A 19,759-nucleotide genomic window follows, 5' to 3' on the forward strand; every position below is an offset into this window, starting at 1 on the left:
CTGCTGTATTGGTCCCGCCACGTCTGTTCGTCTCTTCGCACTCAGGCAGACGCATATGCACCAGTATCAGCTGTACAATTGCTCTTTCACCCTCACTCTGCGCGCGTTGCCATTGGTCAGGTGTCGGGAGTGGCTTCCAAGGATTTCGAGTTTCTTCTTCCGACCAGGCGCCGCTGGCGCGCTACCGAAGAGGAGCGGCCATCACTCGTCAAGCCCGAGGTTATTTGCTTTCCATGGACAAATAGTGTTATGTTCCCAGGCTTCTCGAACCTTCGACGGCATGCGCGGACGTCTTTCTTTGGCGCCGTGCCGAAGATCGAGGTGGAGAGGGGATGAGCACACCTAGTGCTACGCGCTGTCCATTGATACCCGTAGTTCTTTGCCCGCAGGTTCGAGAATCGCCTACGGCGCGCTCAAAAATCTTTCCGCGAAGTGCCGGCTTTCAAACGGGCGCTGTTGGAGACAGAGGGGCCCCTGAGTTGCCTGACCGTTCAGCACCGCAGGTCCCGGCTCCGAAGGGCGTTGACAGACTCCGTTAAGAAGGAACCTCTACAGTAGGTTTATTTGACATATTTACAGTCGAGATAGGCGTGTGCCGGTAACAAACCAGACCCGTTAAATACCCTTCGTATTTCCCAGATCCCTGACTGCGGAATAAGGTTCGGAGTATGATGTCCAAGCAGATGCAGACACTGGTGCTACCGCCAACGGCAGGTGGCGGTGCTGATGCTCTCTCGCAGCTCGGTAAACGTAAATGGTAAACGACATTCCTCGAACACTGTCGCGACGATGTTACCGCGGCTGTCAGGTGGGCGAACCCGTGGGGGATGGAATGTACAGCTGACTCCCAGCAGGTAGATGTACCACCTTGCATTGCCTCTTGTCCGAGGCGCTGGGTCCCTGTCGAAGTCGCAGCCATCTTTCAATTATCCCCAAAGTGACCGATGACTTGCATCACTCTGTCCGGCTAGCTGAGGCAGACATGGTCACCTGGCGCCGCCACTGTTGCCACTGCTGTCGTCGCTGCTTCTGCAAACGCCAGACCGTGCCACTGCATGCCATCCCGATGACTCATCCGCCTTCATGTTGGTCTTCCGGAAATCGTTCCAAGGTTCGAATTCTCCAATCTTAACAGCGTCCAATTTTGTGACGACTACGCTGTGTAATGTGTCCCAGAGCGTAGCACATAACTAGGAACTGTACGAGTCTGCTGGATGTCATATAACTGAATTTGGGCGTGTTTTCCCCCTGTCGGATGGTCCACCGGCATCTAATAGGGTTGTTATTTATTTATTTATATATTTATTTATTTATTTATTTATTTAGTTATTTATTTATTTATTTATTTATTTGAACATACTGCTGGCCTCACATTTGAGGCCGTCGCAGGAGTGGGACATCACATACACTAAAATAACACAGGTCAAGTAAGTGCCAACACAAAGGGGATCGTAGTCCAACAAGGCAATATGCATTATACAAAAGGTAAAACAAAATAGCAAAACAGGAGCAAGAAGCATATCTGAGGACTTCGGTTTTTAAGGAGCAAGTTTTTAAGGAGCAAGAATGATGCTGTCATGAGAATCGAGCAACATGGTTAAAAAAATATAATAAGCGAGAGTCAGATAAGAAAGTCGGGATGTCACGAGTCTGCTGTAGGAACTGTACGAGTCTGCTGGATGTCATATAACTGAATTTGGGCGTGTTTTCCCCCTGTCGGATGGTCCACCGGCATCTAATAGGGTTGTTATTTATTTATTTATTTATATATTTATTTATTTATTTATTTATTTATTTATTCATTTATTTATTTGAACATACTGCTGGCCTCACATTTGAGGCCGTCGCAGGAGTGGGACATCACATACACTAAAATAACACAGGTCAAGTAAGTGCCAACACAAAGGGGATCGTAGTCCAACAAGGCAATATGCATTATACAAAAGGTAAAACAAAATAGCAAAACAGGAGCAAGAAGCATATCTGAGGACTTCGGTTTTTAAGGAGCAAGTTTTTAAGGAGCAAGAATGATACTGTCATGAGAATCGAGCAACATGGTTAAAAAAATATAATAAGCGAGAGTCAGATAAGAAAGTCGGGATGTCACGAGTCTGCTGTAGGAACTGTACGAGTCTGCTGGATGTCATATAACTGAATTTGGGCGTGTTTTCCCCCTGTCGGATGGTCCACCGGCATCTAATAGGGTTGTTATTTATTTATTTATTTATATATTTATTTATTTATTTATTTATTCATTTATTTATTTGAACATACTGCTGGCCTCACATTTGAGGCCGTCGCAGGAGTGGGACATCACATACACTAAAATAACACAGGTCAAGTAAGTGCCAACACAAAGGGGATCGTAGTCCAACAAGGCAATATGCATTATACAAAAGGTAAAACAAAATAGCAAAACAGGAGCAAGAAGCATATCTGAGGACTTCGGTTTTTAAGGAGCAAGTTTTTAAGGAGCAAGAATGATACTGTCATGAGAATCGAGCAACATGGTTAAAAAAATATAATAAGCGAGAGTCAGATAAGAAAGTCGGGATGTCACGAGTCTGCTGTAGGAACTCTACGAGTCTGCTGGATGTCATATAACTGAATTTGGGCGTGTTTTCCCCCTGTCGGATGGTCCACCGGCATCTAATAGGGTTGTTATTTATTTATTTATTTATATATTTATTTATTTATTTATTTATTTGAACATACTGCTGGCCTCACATTTGAGGCCGTCGCAGGAGTGGGACATCACATACACTAAAATAACACAGGTCAAGTAAGTGCCAACACAAAGGGGATCGTAGTCCAACAAGGCAATATGCATTATACAAAAGGTAAAACAAAATAGCAAAACAGGAGCAAGAAGCATATCTGAGGACTTCGGTTTTTAAGGAGCAAGTCTTTAAGGAGCAAGAATGATACTGTCATGAGAATCGAGCAACATGGTTAAAAAAATATAATAAGTGAGAGTCAGATAAGAAAGTCGGGATGTCATCGTCAGCAAGGAAAAAAGAGTGCAAGAGTTAGCGCACCAGCATCGTAGTCGTTATTGCAAAATAAAGCGTGATATGTTGGCGATGAAATCTTTGAGTGATGCGCAGTTGACAGCATCGCAAGGCAGACTATTCCACTCACGGATTGCTTGTGGGAAGAAAGAGTACCTGAATATATCGTTGTGAAATCTGTACTCGGTTAAGTGCTGTTGGTATTTTGTTCTGGTAGTGCGCGTGTTTGACTTTATTAAGTACTTACTCGTATCGATTTTCATACCGCCATTAAGCAGAAGGAAAAGAAACTTGAGGCGCAGTAGTCTGGCTCGGTTATGTATAGTGGGAAGGTCGGCTTGTCTTAAAAGCTGTGTAGGGGAGTCATGACGGCGATATTTGTTAAAAATAAATCTGAGCGCTTTTCGTTGACGGTTGACGTTGCACTCTCTTTCGGTACCGGTTCGTTTTGAGCTCATATTTCCTTTTTTGATATCTGACACCACAATTTGATTTACAATCCTCAAAAACAGCCTTCGCCCATGTTTTTGAAGATTTGAAATTTTGATGTTGAATAATTTTTTATAAAACAACAATAGCAACATAATTATAATCATGTAACCGTGCACTAACATATCTGCTTTTGCGGACAGAATGTACGCCTTTTCGGAAATTAAACCGGTAGAGACCGTAATGTCGCCACTTCAGCACATTTTTTGAGAAGGGGTGCAAACTGAGAAAAAATACTCCCTATCTCCATGTGTTCAGATATGGTTGATAAACGGAGTGCTCAGACCATTCTTTCAATTAAATTTTCAAATGTGATGGGCATATGCGTAGACTCCAAGAAATGGACCTCAGTTATGGTAGATAAAGGGGGGGGGGGGTATTGATTAAATGCATTTTTGTTAAATTGAAGTTTACATCTGCGCAGCGCGATAAAAAAATTTTGAAGTAATGTGAATCCGGCTTCCAGAACTTTATTCAAACCACCCCTATGAAGCAACGGGAGAAGGTTTTTCGAGCTCGAAATTTTTACCGAAAAATACCAAATATTTCTCAAATTCTTATGTGTTCGAAGAGGGGCAGCTCGTAGGTCGACGGACGGTCTAGGCGATGTTGAAAGGCACGCTAACAATTTTCCTCCCAACTTTAGCGCTCTTTTCTACTGCCGTAAGCAAAAACTCACACTTCAAGATGAGCACGTTTCGTTAAGGCGCATATTGAAATCTACTAGTACTCGAAAATCGCAAAAAGGAGAATTTATTTCGCATTGAAGAAATGTTCTTGAAGGATTTGTTCTAGAATTCTCTAAAAATGTTATCCAGCTTGTAATTCTGGGCATAACGTTGCTAAATTCTTAGTGTAAAAAGACAGAATTCGTGAAATAAGGCCAAGACAAAAGCTATTTTCGTCTGGGCAATGTAAGGTCAAACACTCATTTGCCAGTTAAGGCGAGCATTAGGCCCGGAGGAAGCTTGTACCCAATGCACCACTGGTGGGCACCGGGCGACAGTCGGGATCGAGCCCCGTACCTCCTGTACGAGAGGCGGGTGCTGAAACCACTAAGACACAGCTGCGTCACAGCTTGTAATTCTAAAGCAACAAAATAGTACTGGGTTATATTGTTTTCAACATTGAAACTAGATGTGTTACGCAGAGAGTATGTACACCGCTAATTATTAGTGAATGCGATTCGTTAAAATTTAACAGACTTCAAGCAGTATTTTTTTAACAAATCGACACATTTAAACAAAATAATTTGAAATCTTGCATTAGACTAGAAGCCAGCCTTTTATTGGCAGGTGTCGATGGTGATTACGCACCGCATCGTAACAAAAATAGACATGTATTTATACGGTAGATCGCAGCCAAGATAGTTTTCTCCTCTGAACTTTCTGTACATACAAAATATCCTAAACCAGGATAAGAAGCAAACAGAATAGCAAATACAGTATTGCGGGGAGATAAATTTTGCCTGCATATAAAGGGGAGAATTTTAATTATTTTCAGCAATGTTAATAAATAGCTCCATGAACACCACAGTCGATCGCTGCAAAGATTTTTACTCCTACGCCTGCGGTGGCTGGGAAACGAAGCACGCCGCTGAAGTTAATAACACATCTTTTGGCATACACGATATGCTAAGAAAAAAAGTGAAAGAAACCATAAAAGGTGAGACACATCGTTTCAGTAAGTATGATGAGTTCATTGCCAGCAGTCATGTTTACACTGCTATAAAAGTCACTGACCCCATCCCTAATGAGTAGAAAGGTATATATTGAAAGCTATCTTTTTCTTTCCGCTTTCATTCGCTTTCTACATTTTTTGTACCACAGGGCCCTTCGGGCGTCCATTCATAGTCGGAAAGTTACCATTTCCATATTTTTCTCCTTGCACTTCTGGCTTGCTGTGCGGGAAATGTGTCTGTTTCAAGTTTATTATCAAACAAGTACGTAACCATAGAAGCCAATGAACTCTCTTTAAAAGGTCGGGATCAGTGGCGGCACGCAAGCTGCTAAAGTGAGCAGTGTTTGATGCAGTCACATACCCATGCATTTCTGAAGCTCGAAAATGTTGGATTGCTTCACTTTCGCAAAGTACCGGAAGTGATGCACTGCTGGAAAAAATGCCACAAATTTATAACTGCACGCTTATGGGGCCTTCGTAGAGAATTGAAAGGTAGGTCACTGAGGCACGCTCATTATTGTGAGAAGTATCAGATGCGATGAGGAAAACAGTTAGTAGTGCCGCCCACATAAGAATATTATGCAACCAGTTTGAAGCAATAAAAGAGTGTGTAGATATATTTATTCCAACTCGGTGCTGAGCTCCGAGGGTGGGATCTCATATGGAAGGTGTTTGAATTCATTTTTTAAAAGGCGGTGGAAGACGTAAATAAAATATGTACACAGATGGTGCGAACGAGCCACTCACTATGGCCAGCTAGTCTGTCAACTTGTCCGAGTCTATTCAGTGCTGCAACCATGGCCCTGCGAAGGTATTGTTAGCTCGCTGCACATGAGATCGAAAGGCATGAACTGAACCGAAAGATGGTGGGAACGTTCTTCCACCTCCTTATAGATTTCTTTTACACCAGCATCAAGAAGTGTGATTTTGAGACTCGACTCGGGTTTTACAAGAGGCGCTCATGGTCGTTTTTGGGCTAGTTGGTAGGCCATTATCTCAGAGGAACCAGCGCAAAAAAAAACGGACAAGAAACAAGGCCGTCCGTGTCTGCCTCCTTGTTTCTTGTCCGTTGTTCTTTTTGTGCTGGTTCCTCTGAGCTCATGGTCACATCAGCTCTTAAGGTATTTAACAAAATCGTCCACTGAGGGCAAGTAAAAGCAAAATTTAATTCATAGTCGAGAGCGCTGAATACGTGACACGACAGCTCACGGGCGCGCCAGGCCTTTCTGTCATAAACTCTCTTTGGACCCATACCAGCGAATGTGCAAGTAATACTATAAAAAGAGGCATGGCATAGCTTTTTGTTAAATCGTACTGAACGAATATGTGGTGCACACATATAGTTCTCTCCCCCAGGCGGCACTATTCCCAGTTCACAGTTGCTACACCACTAGGCGGTACAATGAGCCTGTTCAAAATTCGAACTGCCTTCATACATCAGCGCAAGCGTTGTACAGCAGCTGCGACGAGCACTGTTCGACATCTAATGGCGCTGAAATAATCCTGCAAAATCTACCCGATTAAATGACGCGTGTAGACAGACTAACGCTTCTAGTCGCGAATACGAGAACGTTCCCTGCTTAGATCCCGTCTTCAAAATGACTGCCCCCAACGCGCGCCTGCTCTGCGAACGTCGTTATGATAGTAGCTTCGACTTGGTCTGCATACGGCGGCTTCCGACATGTATGTGCCTGTTGCCTTCCGCCATGTATGTCCTAACGAGCACTTTTTTCCATTTCCTCGTGTGCTGAATAGCTTAAAGAGGGTCTTGGTTCTGGCAGTCTTGATGCCATAGGTAGCATAAGCGGGTTCTCGCACATCTTCCGCCCTCACCGTTAGACCCCGATCCTTCGTGGCACTCACCGTAATACAGGACGTACTACGTTTGTCACTATGGACGAGGGTGGCGCTGGTGAACACTGTCAAGGTTAAATTATACTACACATAAATACCCACGAAAGCTGAAGATTCGACAGCAGTCGCCGGAGCTCAGTTTTTAGAGCACCAGACGCAAAATTAGAATGTTGTGGGTTCCGATCCCACCGCCGGCATGTGGCTGATTTGCATTGTGCTTTTATTAATCCCCCATTTATGAAAAACCGCAAATTAGAAAAAGATATTCCCTATGTTCCTTGGTTTCGGCGACTGTTGGCTTCCTTCATCTATTTTACTGTAGTAAGAGAAAGCAATAAGTATCTTTGGGCATCATATTTTCTTGCCGTATTCATGTTTTCCACTGTTCAAAGGTGCCTTAGTAAATAAACATGCCATTTGAACTTTTCATTACATTTTTGTAGGTTGCCTTACCTATTATTGGCCACTTCATCCCCCAAAATATTTTTTGGGCATATTTAACGTCGTGGGGAGGCTGTGCGCGCAGGTATCTGTTGCAGTTTTCGTATTTTCTCGCGCACTGCATAAAACGTCTTAAACCTTTTGGAAATGCCGTTGATTTGCGCCTCACCCTTACAGTGCTCCTAGATTATATCATTTCACCTTTAAGATGGTCCGCATTTTTATTCAGGATACTGATTTTTCTTAGTGACACAAATATAACTGTTTTATTTCTCCTAACAAAGAGAAATTGAGTGTTTAGTGATTATTCCACCCATGCATTAAAAGCGTCCTTGTAGGCTAAAATTATTTGCCGGTGCTGTTTGTTTGCTACCAAGACAGCTAGCGAGATCAGTTCCCACAGAAGAACCTGATTGGCGCCAGTTTCTACATTCTATATTAACTAAACAGACGTCATTCCCAGGTATCCTGGAGAGCATTGTCCCTGACGTAACGGAACAAAATCTTACTCACAAAGTTGGATTTGTCTACAACTCCTGCACTGGTACGTGTTCAATATGGGCCTGCCATTTTGGTCACTTTTGCATGCATGAAATATTGCCTGCCAGCCTGTATACAGAAACCTGAGGCGGCAACTTCAGAACGTTTAACTAAATTTCACTAATAAGAGACACACTTCTAAGCTAATTTCTAACGTTGTCTACAGCTGAACGGTGTCAACTGAACGGTTCCCTCTTTTAGGAGGTACAAACCACCGTGTTCCGCGCAGTCTGAAGGTGAGGCAAGGTGTGTTTTCAGTTCGCATTATACTAAGGATCGCAGGCAACACCAATAAAACATACCTGTAGGAATCCCTTGCTACTCACTGACATCTAAATAAAGCGATAAGCGCAATATTGGATCGTTCAAATGCATTTGAATTATTCACTTCGAGTAAAACTGCATTACACGCTTTTCAACTTACAACCGCTTGGTTTCCCGTAGAACACGGGCCCTTGATTCGAGTGTTATGAGTGACTGCACAATACGATCATTTTTTATCCTCGCAGAAGTATTTCTAGAAAAAAAATTTTTATGCTTACTACTCATACGTTAAACAACTTTTGTAGCATTTCCAGATGTCGAGGACCGACCAGAAGGCATCTCTAGAGTACTAACATCATATGGACTTGGCGATTGGCCAATACTTGAAAATACCCCGAACGCCACGCTTCCTGATAATGCTACCAATATGCTTCTTAGACTAGGAATCAGGGGAGTGGCTGACATTTTCATGATAAGAGACATCGAGAACTCGACGCCTTATATTCTCCAGGTACGTGGAATCTTATCGAATGTGTTTGTGCATTTGTCCAAAAGACACTTTGCCAACACCACGCGCGAGCGTCGTTACGAGTACCAGAAGTATCTTACATCAAAAGAGCGGTCTTCAGGATCTGTTTACATGAACTAGAGAAAGGCCACAAATGCCAGCGAAATTATAAACAAATTTAAAATCATCGTGAATTTTAGAACTTCCTGCCTCTCTACGATTCATGTTAACATTGATGCTACGCGCATCTTCAGGAAGGCAGGATTTTCGCCGTGTTTTAAAAAGGTCCGAAGTGTGTACCGGTGGATTTAGCACACATCTCTCCGGGATCCATCCGTATATAAGCTAAAAATACTGATAGTAAGAGTATGGTGCAAAGTCGTAGAAGGGCATCTTAAACTCGAGTACGCGTTTAATTACCGTGAAAACAGCTCGCCTCTTTCTCTATGTATAGAATTCTTAATGCCCTGACATATGGTGCTAATTCCAATCTAATATTCAGCATCTTATTCAGCATAAAAAAAACATCTTTTAGGATCTCTTTGCAACATAAGTCCTTCCTTATTCCAGAAAGGTCAGGCACAAAAAGGAAAAAAACTGACAACTTTACATTAATGTTTCCTGAATGAACATACCTTGCAATGAAACAAATTCAGCCAGCGTGCATAGTAGCGCCTAACATCAAAATGACCTCAGCGCAAATATTAACATAATAAAGCTTAAGGTAATGCTCGCTGGGCCTGCATAAAAAACTTTTCATCAATAGCTAGGCTAAGTGCTGTTATGTTTACAAAGCTCGGAATCAAATTGAGCTTCTATTATTACTCCTACTATGCACTGATTTCATCAACGTAACATATTACTCAATTTTTATTCACTTGTTTTTTTTTTTACTCTTATCAACGCGATCCTAAGAAGTCACTCACATTGCGTTTGTTTAAATTGGGACGAAGTGGCAATGAACAAAGCGATTTGCGGCCGGCCTCCGTGGCCCAACCACTGGACAGTTGCGAAAAGTACAAGCTTCCAGCTACGATATACTGTAGCAGCACACTTCCTACGCGGAAGTTTTTGTCATCTCGTAATGTTAAAAGCATGCACTACAGTTTAAGCAGGAATGAGCATATTCAGGGAGTTTACTGATCATGACGTTTTCATTGCACAGATTCGCGAACCCTGCGGCCGTGAATTTCACGAAGATGGTAAGAGGAACGCAACAGAACAGGCGGTCCTTTTCCTAAGACCAGAAGCCAATAAAACAAAGGTCACAAACTTTATTGACCGTGTTGTCAGGTACGGAAAGGACCTAAAGAGAGTAAGTAAAAAATATTAGCTCGCAACCGCGTGAAAATACGTAACTTTCTAAGATTCGAGGACAAAATAGACGCTTCAATCGTGATGTCTTTATTGAAGAACTTAGGGTCAGTATTACCGAATATATCTGTTATAGATAGACGCAAAAATGCTTGAGATCTTTTATCAAACGAAAAAAGTGCAGAACTTACATAAAGCATGCTGAAAGCTCACATATACTTCATTGCGAATTTTAACTACTATAAGCAAGGCGAATTGACAAGAAATGGACGTGAGAGCTCGTTTCCTAACATTTTATATAAGGTGAAAAATACGTATTTTATACCCGAAGCCCAAGTACGTCACTTCCACACGTTTCCGCGCCTTTCGGCCTCCTCGACATACGTGAACGTGCTAAACGCCGAAATTACCTCCAACTCAATGATCATTTACAATTTTCAGGCTACAAAATGTCTTTCGGCGGCTAATCAACGCAAAGCTTCCTCACAACTTACCACCAACTCCTCTTGATTATTTTTGGGTCAGAAAATTGCTGATAGTGCTTCTCGTTGCGACAAACCAACTTTAGTGTGTAGAAATAGAACGACCCACAATTAGACCTCCTAATAAAGTGTTCAGCGAGAATAGACAAAGCGACTCGTTCACAGACTGTTTTCGCTGAACTGATACATCGACCTGCTCTGCCAATCTGAGTGAGGTCATCAGGTAAAAAAATATGAGGCCGTATTCTATAAGCGCTCCATTTTCCGTGTCAATTTCGCGTCTATTCGGTCCTCTATTAGTGGTCACTCGGGAACACCCGCGGCTTTGAGGCGTCTGAGGCAAGTCACCCTCCCAATGGGTGCTTAGCAACCGTATCATAGCATTGGATGAAATTGGATGCAATATGCAGTCAATAATGAGGTGTATCGTAGCACTCTGTCAACAGCAGGCGATCACACCTGACCACTGGCTAACAGCCAATGGTAAGGCCCGGTTGCCAACCTTCCGATGGCCGGGTCCACTGACAGAGTAACAAATAGACGCGAAATAGGAAAAATACTGCGACTGTGATTATGTAGTTAGATTAGCTGAACCGCAACTTCGGCTTTGATCTTTATAAAATTGCGATCCCATATTCTTCCTTTATATGGCTGATTTTCTCCTGATATCAATTCCTATGGGTATGATTCTGAATCAAATGTCCCGATAAGCTGTTAAATATTTATGCCCAGGTGTAAACTGTTCCAGATGCTGCCATTTACAGACGTGAACTATTCATAACATCGGAATAGTTTACGAGGTTCATCTTCGTATGGTACTAAGTATATAGCCGGAACGGGAGATCTATTAATGTGAGGCTCAGGAAGAGGTGGTGGTGGTGCTGGTGAAACTTACTACCAGCGAATACAGAGGAGCGACCTGAAGCTGCCCCTCCCCCTTCCCCGCTTAAACGACAGCCGCTATACCTTCGTCAGCGGCGGCGTCTTCAGCCAGCTGGAGGACCTTGATCTGTGCCCCAGGGTCGGGGCTGAGCATTAGAGCCTACAAATGATCACCGTCGGTTTGATGAGGTGCACTGGTCACTGACCAAGGTCAACAAAATAATGACGTTTCGGGAGCGCCGGTTTGATGAGGTTCACTGGTCACTGGCCAAGGTCAACAAAATAACGACGTTTCGGGAGCGCTACGGCTCCCTTGTTCACAATCATTATAATGTTGTCCTTGGTCAGTGACCAGTGAAGCTCATCAAGCCATGATTCCTGACCAGACGGTATGCCGTCGAACCCTCGACTAGATCAGAGTCGGTAGTGAAGTGACTTCCGGGTATACGGACTGCGGACAGTTCCAGATCAAATGGTTTAGATCGGCTTTGCTATCACAATTTTTCATTAGTCGGAATAGTGTTCTTCCGAAAAGAAGCTGCACAATTGGGGATTTGGATAGGGTTAGTTTGAAGTTTACGCCAGTATTTGGCCTGCGTTTGGATAGCGTTTTATCTGCGGGGTGGAATCTGAGTTTTGCAAGCCTGTTGTGCTGCAGTATTTCTCTGTACAAAAACAAACTGTCCTTGGCGGAGTAAAGGGTGGGCGGGCTGCACGATCCTGCTCGGCGGGACAGTTCTCGAGCTAGGTTATAAGTCGCCTAACTGCCAGCAATAGAGGCGTGAGGAGGCGTCCAGATTCGGCGAATGCGCTGTGTGGGCTGAGAATTTTGAAGAATCCGCGCTGCTTGTGGGCACATTCTTTTCAACCTGTTGCTACGTATCACCAATTCAGTTGCATGGAGTAAAATAAATCCTTGAATTCGCTGTCGACCTGGCATCGTGTAACAGTACCATTTATATTACGCCGTTCTATGTAGGCAAATACATGTTTTGTGACAACGAGCAACAGTTTGGCGAAGCTGCCGAAGCCTTGGAGATCATAAAAAGTGTGTTGGTGCTTAGCCAGTATTTCTTGCCCTAATCGTTAAAATAATGAATTGTGCTTGATCAGGAAAAGGAACAGGGTATTTTCAGGTTATCTTGGCTGCTTACTTTGGTACATGCAAAAGGCAAGCAGGTTGCAGGGACATATGGGCATTTGCGCATACTCGGTTTCGGGTATATGATGATCAGTTTTCTGAATGAATGCAGGTATATGTTCTGCGTTTTCCACGTCCTTTCTGCCTCGTTGTTTTGGGCGCTGCCGGAAATTGTGGAAGTTTGCGAACTTCTGCACTGTGGTGGTTTACTTCTTTTCACATATACCACACTATCGCTTACAGTTCCCGCGAAAAACAATATATTTTGGGGAATACTTGTATTTAAGTGTCACCTGCGTTTTGATAGGAAAGGCTGTTTGTTTGAAGACTAACATCTATAACAAAGAAAACCATCTCTTCTGCTGATGAATAGAATTATTAGTGGCACTCTAACGCTTTGTTAAATTTTCAGCTCAGAATTTTCAACGCCAGCAAGAGAACAGCAAGAGGCAAACAGAGGGCGACCATAGGCGAACTGGAAAGTCAATTTCCCAATGTAAGCAACTTTTTCTCCACTACGAGGACACAGCAGGAACAGGACACAAATAATCACATATGTTCCACAAAGTATAGTTTAGTTTTTTTTTTCCTGAAAGATGACGAGGATGATGCTTGTTCAAGAAGATCAAATATCCCAGGGTAACTGTTCAAAAGGTTCGGGATTTGCCAGTGAATTAACTGCTCACCGTGCCCGGTTCTTAAAGGAGGCTTTAGAAAGTTGAATTTTCTTAAGCGATAGTGTGGATCTGTATTGGTAAACGTATTTAAAAACGGACTACAATCAGTTTTGTATTGCATGTATATAAATTCGGACAGTCGTTGATTATAGAGTGCTGTTATACTTAATATCTGCCTTCTTTTAAAGTGCGCTGAAACAGAGTCAACTCTTGATAGATTGCAAATGAAACGCAAGCCTTTTTTTTGAAGAACATAAATCTTTTCCATGCTCGTTTTCGTGCCTACTCCCCATAGAAACAAGGAGTACTGTACGCGAGACTGGACCGTGGAAAAATCAGTTGCTTCCTCAAATGTATATGGAGAAGGGTGCGAAATTTATTTAGTATACCAATATATCGAGCAGTTTTGCTGGTTACAAGGTCTGCATGGTAACACCAACGGAGATTTTCGTGAAACAGCACGCCAAAATATTTATGCACTGAAACACGTTCTAAGGGGCTAGACTGGAAGGAAAGTGGGATAAAATTAATTATTGTTTTATTTATAGCTGAAAAATTACACATTTCTCTTTATTAACATTTAACATCAGCTGGTTGGCACAAAGCCATTCCACAGACATTAGAGCGGGTAAGTGTTGTGAGGCAAAAAATGCACTAGTGTCATCAGCATAGAGCAATAAATTAGAAATTCCAGGGATAGCAATGATGTCATTAATATATATAAGAAATAATAAAGGGCCTAAGATGAAACCCTGAGGAACCCCATATTATATGAACTCCGAATCCGAGGCAATATCATTCAAAACGACAAATTGAGAACGGTTGGACAAATAGCTGCGAAATAACTTGAGTGCGATGCCTCTTATTTCGTAGTATGGTATTTTTTGTAAAAGTATTTGAGGTTTAGTTGATTCGAAAGCTTTGTTTAAATCCAGAAAAATTCCTATGGTAGACAACTGCATTTCTATGTTATATGCTAACTGATCTTTAATGAATACTAGTGCAGATTCAGTTGATTTCTCCTTCTGGAAATCATACTGGGCTGCAGAGAGCAACGCATTTTCAGTTAAGTGCTTAGTTAACCTTGTATTCATTACTTTTCCTACAAAATAGTAGGAAAAGTAATGAATACAAGGTTAACTGCGGGATCAACGATATTGGACGGTAGATATTCATACAGTCGGCAGCGCCGCCTTTGTGAAGAGTCCTTTTTTTATCACTACAGACACAAACCTGCGATGAAGACCGCGTCTCTAGCAATTCCTTTCGTCTTAGAGATTACTTATTGATTCACCGTATTCGTTTGGAAACGCCACTTGTGATTATATATTATGATTCTTCTTCTTAATATGTCTTGTATCTGTGGTCGCCTATTTTGGAGTGGTTTTGCTGCTAACAGACAATGCACAGTTTAGGAAAATTTGTGAGCAATGAGCAATCGTGGTTCTCACCCAGCACATATTATGCCAGCTCTTTGATATATTAAAGAATTTTGGACTATATATATGGGCACACAGTTATTTACTCACATAAATAACAGCTCGACAGAGGGGACAATAAGGAAGAGACACTTCTCTTCCACTCTTCCACTGTTGGAGTTATTTACTGTATATTCTCGCGAAGAGCCCAGCGATTCCTACCTCTAGGCGCAGCGATGTGCGACAGGTCCGTCGTTTTTGTAAAAGTAATAAGTTTTGGTTGGGCAAAGGTCGACCTTCATAGAAAAGCTGTCTCGAATGATTCAGCACTCTGCCTCCTTAGCGATGCGATGCATCGTGTTGAGGGAATATGTGAGGGAATAGTGCAATTTTTTCTAGCTGTTACGCGTGCCGTTTATTGTTGAGCCATTTTATTCTGAGCTATGCCTGCAGCTCGCCAACTGAGAGGCATCAACTTTTCCCTCCTGACAGCAGCTAATCCAGACAGTATTGGTTGTTGGTACTCGTGTCGAGTTTCTGTCGCAAATATAACACTCCACTTCCAGAATGTTAACCGCTGATTCTAGCAGGCTCCCAATGTTGTATTAGTAAAGAGCTCAGCGTACCTAAAGGTGCCGTACTCTAATGACAGAAGGTGCGACTAGGAGGAGGGTAATTTGGGGCACTAAAGCTTCACGGGAAAACTTTTGTACAGCTTCATCTGGTCCCGGCGCGTATAAGAACACTAAGGCGCTCAGGCCGACTACGGCTTTCTAAGGCTTCGCATTAGCGAACTGTGCACAGGCTTCATGAAATGAGGGCCGCTAGCTTGCAGTGGTAAAAGCTCTTTCCAGCCAAAGATCGCATAGCTGAATAACCACTGACCATAAAAACCGCAGTTCTCGCCGTATTGTTGTTTTCCTCGTAGGATAAATGGTGCATATCTCTTCTGGGGGATTTGCCAAGACTCGACGAGCACGTTCTCGCTCCTTCTTGTGCGTTCTCTTCGACATTATGTTTCTTTCGCGCTCAATCCACCGCTATCGACACTATCACAGTACATCTTAAAGAGCGTAGCGCGCATCGCACTGTTAAGGCGAGCAGCTATTTTCAGTGATCTTTGCGCCCGCATAGTTGTCATCGCCCTATAGCTATGTCATCGTTCCAGATGTTGCATGTCGGGACGTATTTTTTTAAGTGCTGCACTGTAAAGTACATTGGATTGTCGGCCATAAGGCAGGATATCTACAGCTGTCGCGGTAAGACAGAGTGCCCGACGCTTAGCAGGAAGATGAGGATAGTCTCTATCGTCGTCATTGCATTAGTTCATTCATTAGATTGGGATCCTAGAGTGGAGCGTACTAAAGGGTCAGTTAGTTTGATTATGTCGCAGATAACAGCGAGAGTTGCTAAGATTGAAAGCAGCCGTTGTGTGAAAGGGTTCGTTGCTCTGACGGTTATATTGTGAAACCTCTGTTTATCACAAGCAGAAACAGAAACTAACTCTAGATTAAAGAGAGTAATAAGCATTAACAAATTTTTATGGCAGGTAATGTGTAAGAGTTTTGAAGCTATAATTTACGAATTGTCAAAACAAGCAATGAAAAACGCATAAACACTCTCGGGTGCCAATTATGCTGAGAGTGGTATATGAAATGAGATGAATAATATCGTCCTGAGTCCTTTTTTTCGTTGAAGATTATTTAAGAATTTTTATTCATTGGACTTTGCACCAAAAACTGGCAATAAACGAAGATATGATCAAATTGCATGATTATTTTGTTTTATAGAATTTGTATTTCATTATAGTGGCGTGAGACAATAAATTTCTATATTAGTACATAGAACTACGGTAGAAAGCCAGAGATAATCAGCTTGAAACTGCTGTAGGATGCTACGTAGCTGTCAGGTGTGGAGATTCTTGTATTTCGGTTGCTGAAAGTGAAATGTATCGGATGCTGTGGTGCGGCATTATTTCCTATGACACGGTATGGTATGACATATTATGGTATGGTGTGGTACACTATGTTATGGTATGGTATGATATGGTATGGTATGGCAAAGTAGTGTATGTATGCTATAGTATTGTAGTTTATATAAGTTATTGCACCAAATCTCTGCATGACTGATAAGAGACGCCGAAGAGGGCTCTGGAAAAATCTTAACGAGATAATTGTTTTTGCACTGAAAATTCGCAGCAAACGTTCGTTTTTGCATTTGCACTTATAATAGCGACCGCCGTGGCCGAGATTCAATGCCGCGCTCATTGTCTAAGCCGTGGAGTTCTACAGCTACTCAGTCATCGTGGCCAGTTGAAAACCAATATGGGACAGACAGCTTGAACGCTTGCTAGTAGTTGTTGAAGAAAAACCAGTCCGCAACAGCTGTGTCACACGCACTCCAGTTTTGCACGAAATGTCACGGAGTTGGTTCTTTATTACGCGTATTCACTAAAAAAATTTGCAAGAGAATATTTTATAACAAATGCCAGCTACTTGAGTTTGGCGAAACAGATTAGTGTACGATAAAAACAGATTCAAGTTTTCAAAGAAAGCTTGTATGTTTACCGCGTATTGCAAAAATTATTCATTGACTATGTTATCCAGGAGATTGAAAACAACATTAATTATCGCTTCAATTTGTGTCCGCCAGTTGGCATAATTTTGGTTCGTATACGGTCTTTGTGCACTGGTTATCATTACATAGTGAGAAATCCGAGCCCCGAATCTTGAGCACTAACTATAGATAAAAGGAGTAGCACAGGCTATACGTTCCGAATGGTCCGGACTTTCGCATGTGGTCCGTGTAGGCGGGAAATCGGGTTTAGTTTATCGGCTTTGATGCCCCAAAGCGACTCAGGCTTTGAGGGACGTCGCAATGAACGTGCACTGGCATCGTACAGTACACGAGCCTCAAGAATTTCACCTCCAATAAAATTCGGCCGCCGCGGCCGGGATCGAACCTGCGTCTTTCGGGTCAGCAGCCGAGCGCCATAACCACTGAGCCACCACGGCGGCCTAGGCGGGAAATTCACACTATATTTTCCTTCCAGACCGTAAGACGGCTTGATGAGGCATTCAGTAAAGAAATGACGAGATCGGCTCGTTCGCAGTGCAGCATATGATATTGAACAAAATTTATACGCAGCCAGTAATGGTGCAACTCCTCAAGTGTACACTTGGAAAGCTGTTTTGTCAATCAAGGTATCAAAGAGAGACCACAGCTGGTGTTGATAAAGCTTCACAATTGTTTCCTTCCCGTTAGAGCTGTTATCGTGGTCAGAAATTCTGGACAAGCACTAAAGTTTTTTCACGAGAAGTTTATAAGCTGCACAAAACAATCAATATACCCACAGATCTCTCTTCGGGACTCCTGTTCTGCTATTTATTTTCATGAACGCACTCCATTGTGTTTCTATGTCAGTGTTAGCTACTGGGTGCCAGTGGCCGACAAACTTTAAAAGCCACGTGTTGCTACGTTGTTACGTGTTGCTTTTTTGCTATGTGTTGGAAGGATTGATGATTCCCTTTGGTAAGGTCGTTACTGTATCTAACAAATCTACAGGTACACTCCCAATCAGAAGTGATGTCCAAATAGGCTACACTTGATTAGCGGGAAAGTTTCAATATCTGATGGTCCAAGCGGTTCGATGTGCTCTCAGACATTTTTGAAAGTGGACACCTACTTTGGGGGGGGGGGGGGGGGGCAATGACGTGTAATTGGTTCCTTTCGCTCACTGCAGTGGCGTCTTATTCACAGCAGTTGTGTTGGATCCATGAAACGTGCAGGTAAAAAACGGCCCAACGACCTCTCTGCGTGAACACAAAGTGTTGAACTGTAAATCCACCAGCATAGTTGAGCAGCTATTTCAAGCCCTGTAAAAATTTAGATGTGACGCTCGGATTTAGACGCTTCACTCTTCACTGCTACGCGACAGTGAAAAAAATGTAAAAGATCGTAATCAGAACTACAAGAACTCTCACTGTAGACTTTTAATTATATATTTTTGTCGCCCGGTCCTCTCTTTTATTTGCGCGTCGATATGCAAAATGTTTGCTCGTTCTTTTTGTTTAATTTTTGTCAATTTTACAAAGAATATATTAGTTCCAACACACACACGCAATCCGTTCGATGCTTGCGCGTCTTCAACGTCGCTTCTTCAGCGTATCGGATACTAATCTACAGCAGGACTGAACTGTGGATCTAATGACTCTGCCTCAAATTCACATCAATACACGCATTCATAGTTTCTCAATAAAATGCACGTTTCAATAATTGTGATAAACCGCCGTTCTTTTCTTATTTTTCAGATTCCTCTCCTTAAATTATTGAACAACGAACTTCACAAAGTGAATATCACCTTGACAAAAAATGATTCCGTAGAGCTCAACACCATAACTTTCTACGCAAACCTAAACGACTTCCTTCAAACTGCAGACCCGTAAGGATGAAGTTTTCAGATTCATTGTTTGTTAATTGATACGACATGAACACTCACACTCGTAAATTCCACAAAGGCGCTTTCAAACAAATTTTTTATAAAACGAAAAACTGAGAGATGAGGATGGGTGACCAAACACGAGCCTAACAACACTAAAAGTCAGGCGACCCAAGCAGCACAGCGAATCGACCCAATAGTGGAAATGAAATGGCGAAGGCTGGTCATACAAAAGGACCAGGGTGAAACCATTCTGTTGCAATATTGGGCCAATTACCTGTGCTGATTGGGGACGTCAATCATGGGAGGGCAGCCCAAGAAACGACACGGAACAGATAGCCGTAACACACAATACACGACGCGCGCTCACCTATTTTTTGTTTTATTGCTGTGTCCAGGGCAGCGTTTGTCCTCTCTTCTGTGTTACTGCTATCTGGTCTGTGTCGTTTCTTGGGCTCATCTCGTTTAATTCAAGTATGAACAAACTAGTTCAAACAAATTTTAATCGGCAATTTTAGTTATGTGACGCCGATAGTTTTGAACGTTGTGTTCTTAGACCTCCAAATATAGGATTCAAAGTACAAGTGATAAAGGTTACTTGAAGCAACATCTATGGCCTA

The 19,759-nt window shown here is 42.5% G+C and overlaps 1 protein-coding gene across 1 annotated transcript in view; it reads left to right on the forward strand.

The window, feature by feature from the left end:
• Nucleotides 1-8,633: 8,633 nt before the first annotated feature.
• LOC144110127 (membrane metallo-endopeptidase-like 1) overlaps nt 8,634-19,759 on the forward strand; it is a 31,210-nt gene continuing 20,084 nt past the window's right edge. Inside the window, exons 1-4 of the mRNA XM_077642955.1 lie at nt 8,634-8,790; nt 9,953-10,102; nt 13,019-13,102; nt 19,012-19,142. Of these exons, the coding sequence (XP_077499081.1) occupies nt 8,707-8,790; nt 9,953-10,102; nt 13,019-13,102; nt 19,012-19,142 (449 nt within the window). The 5' untranslated portion in view covers nt 8,634-8,706. The remainder of the gene's footprint in view (nt 8,791-9,952; nt 10,103-13,018; nt 13,103-19,011; nt 19,143-19,759) is intronic.

The sequence above is a fragment of the Amblyomma americanum genome, chromosome 11, assembly GCF_052857255.1.
Source record: "Amblyomma americanum isolate KBUSLIRL-KWMA chromosome 11, ASM5285725v1, whole genome shotgun sequence".
Classification (NCBI taxonomy): Eukaryota; Metazoa; Arthropoda; class Arachnida; order Ixodida; family Ixodidae; genus Amblyomma; species Amblyomma americanum.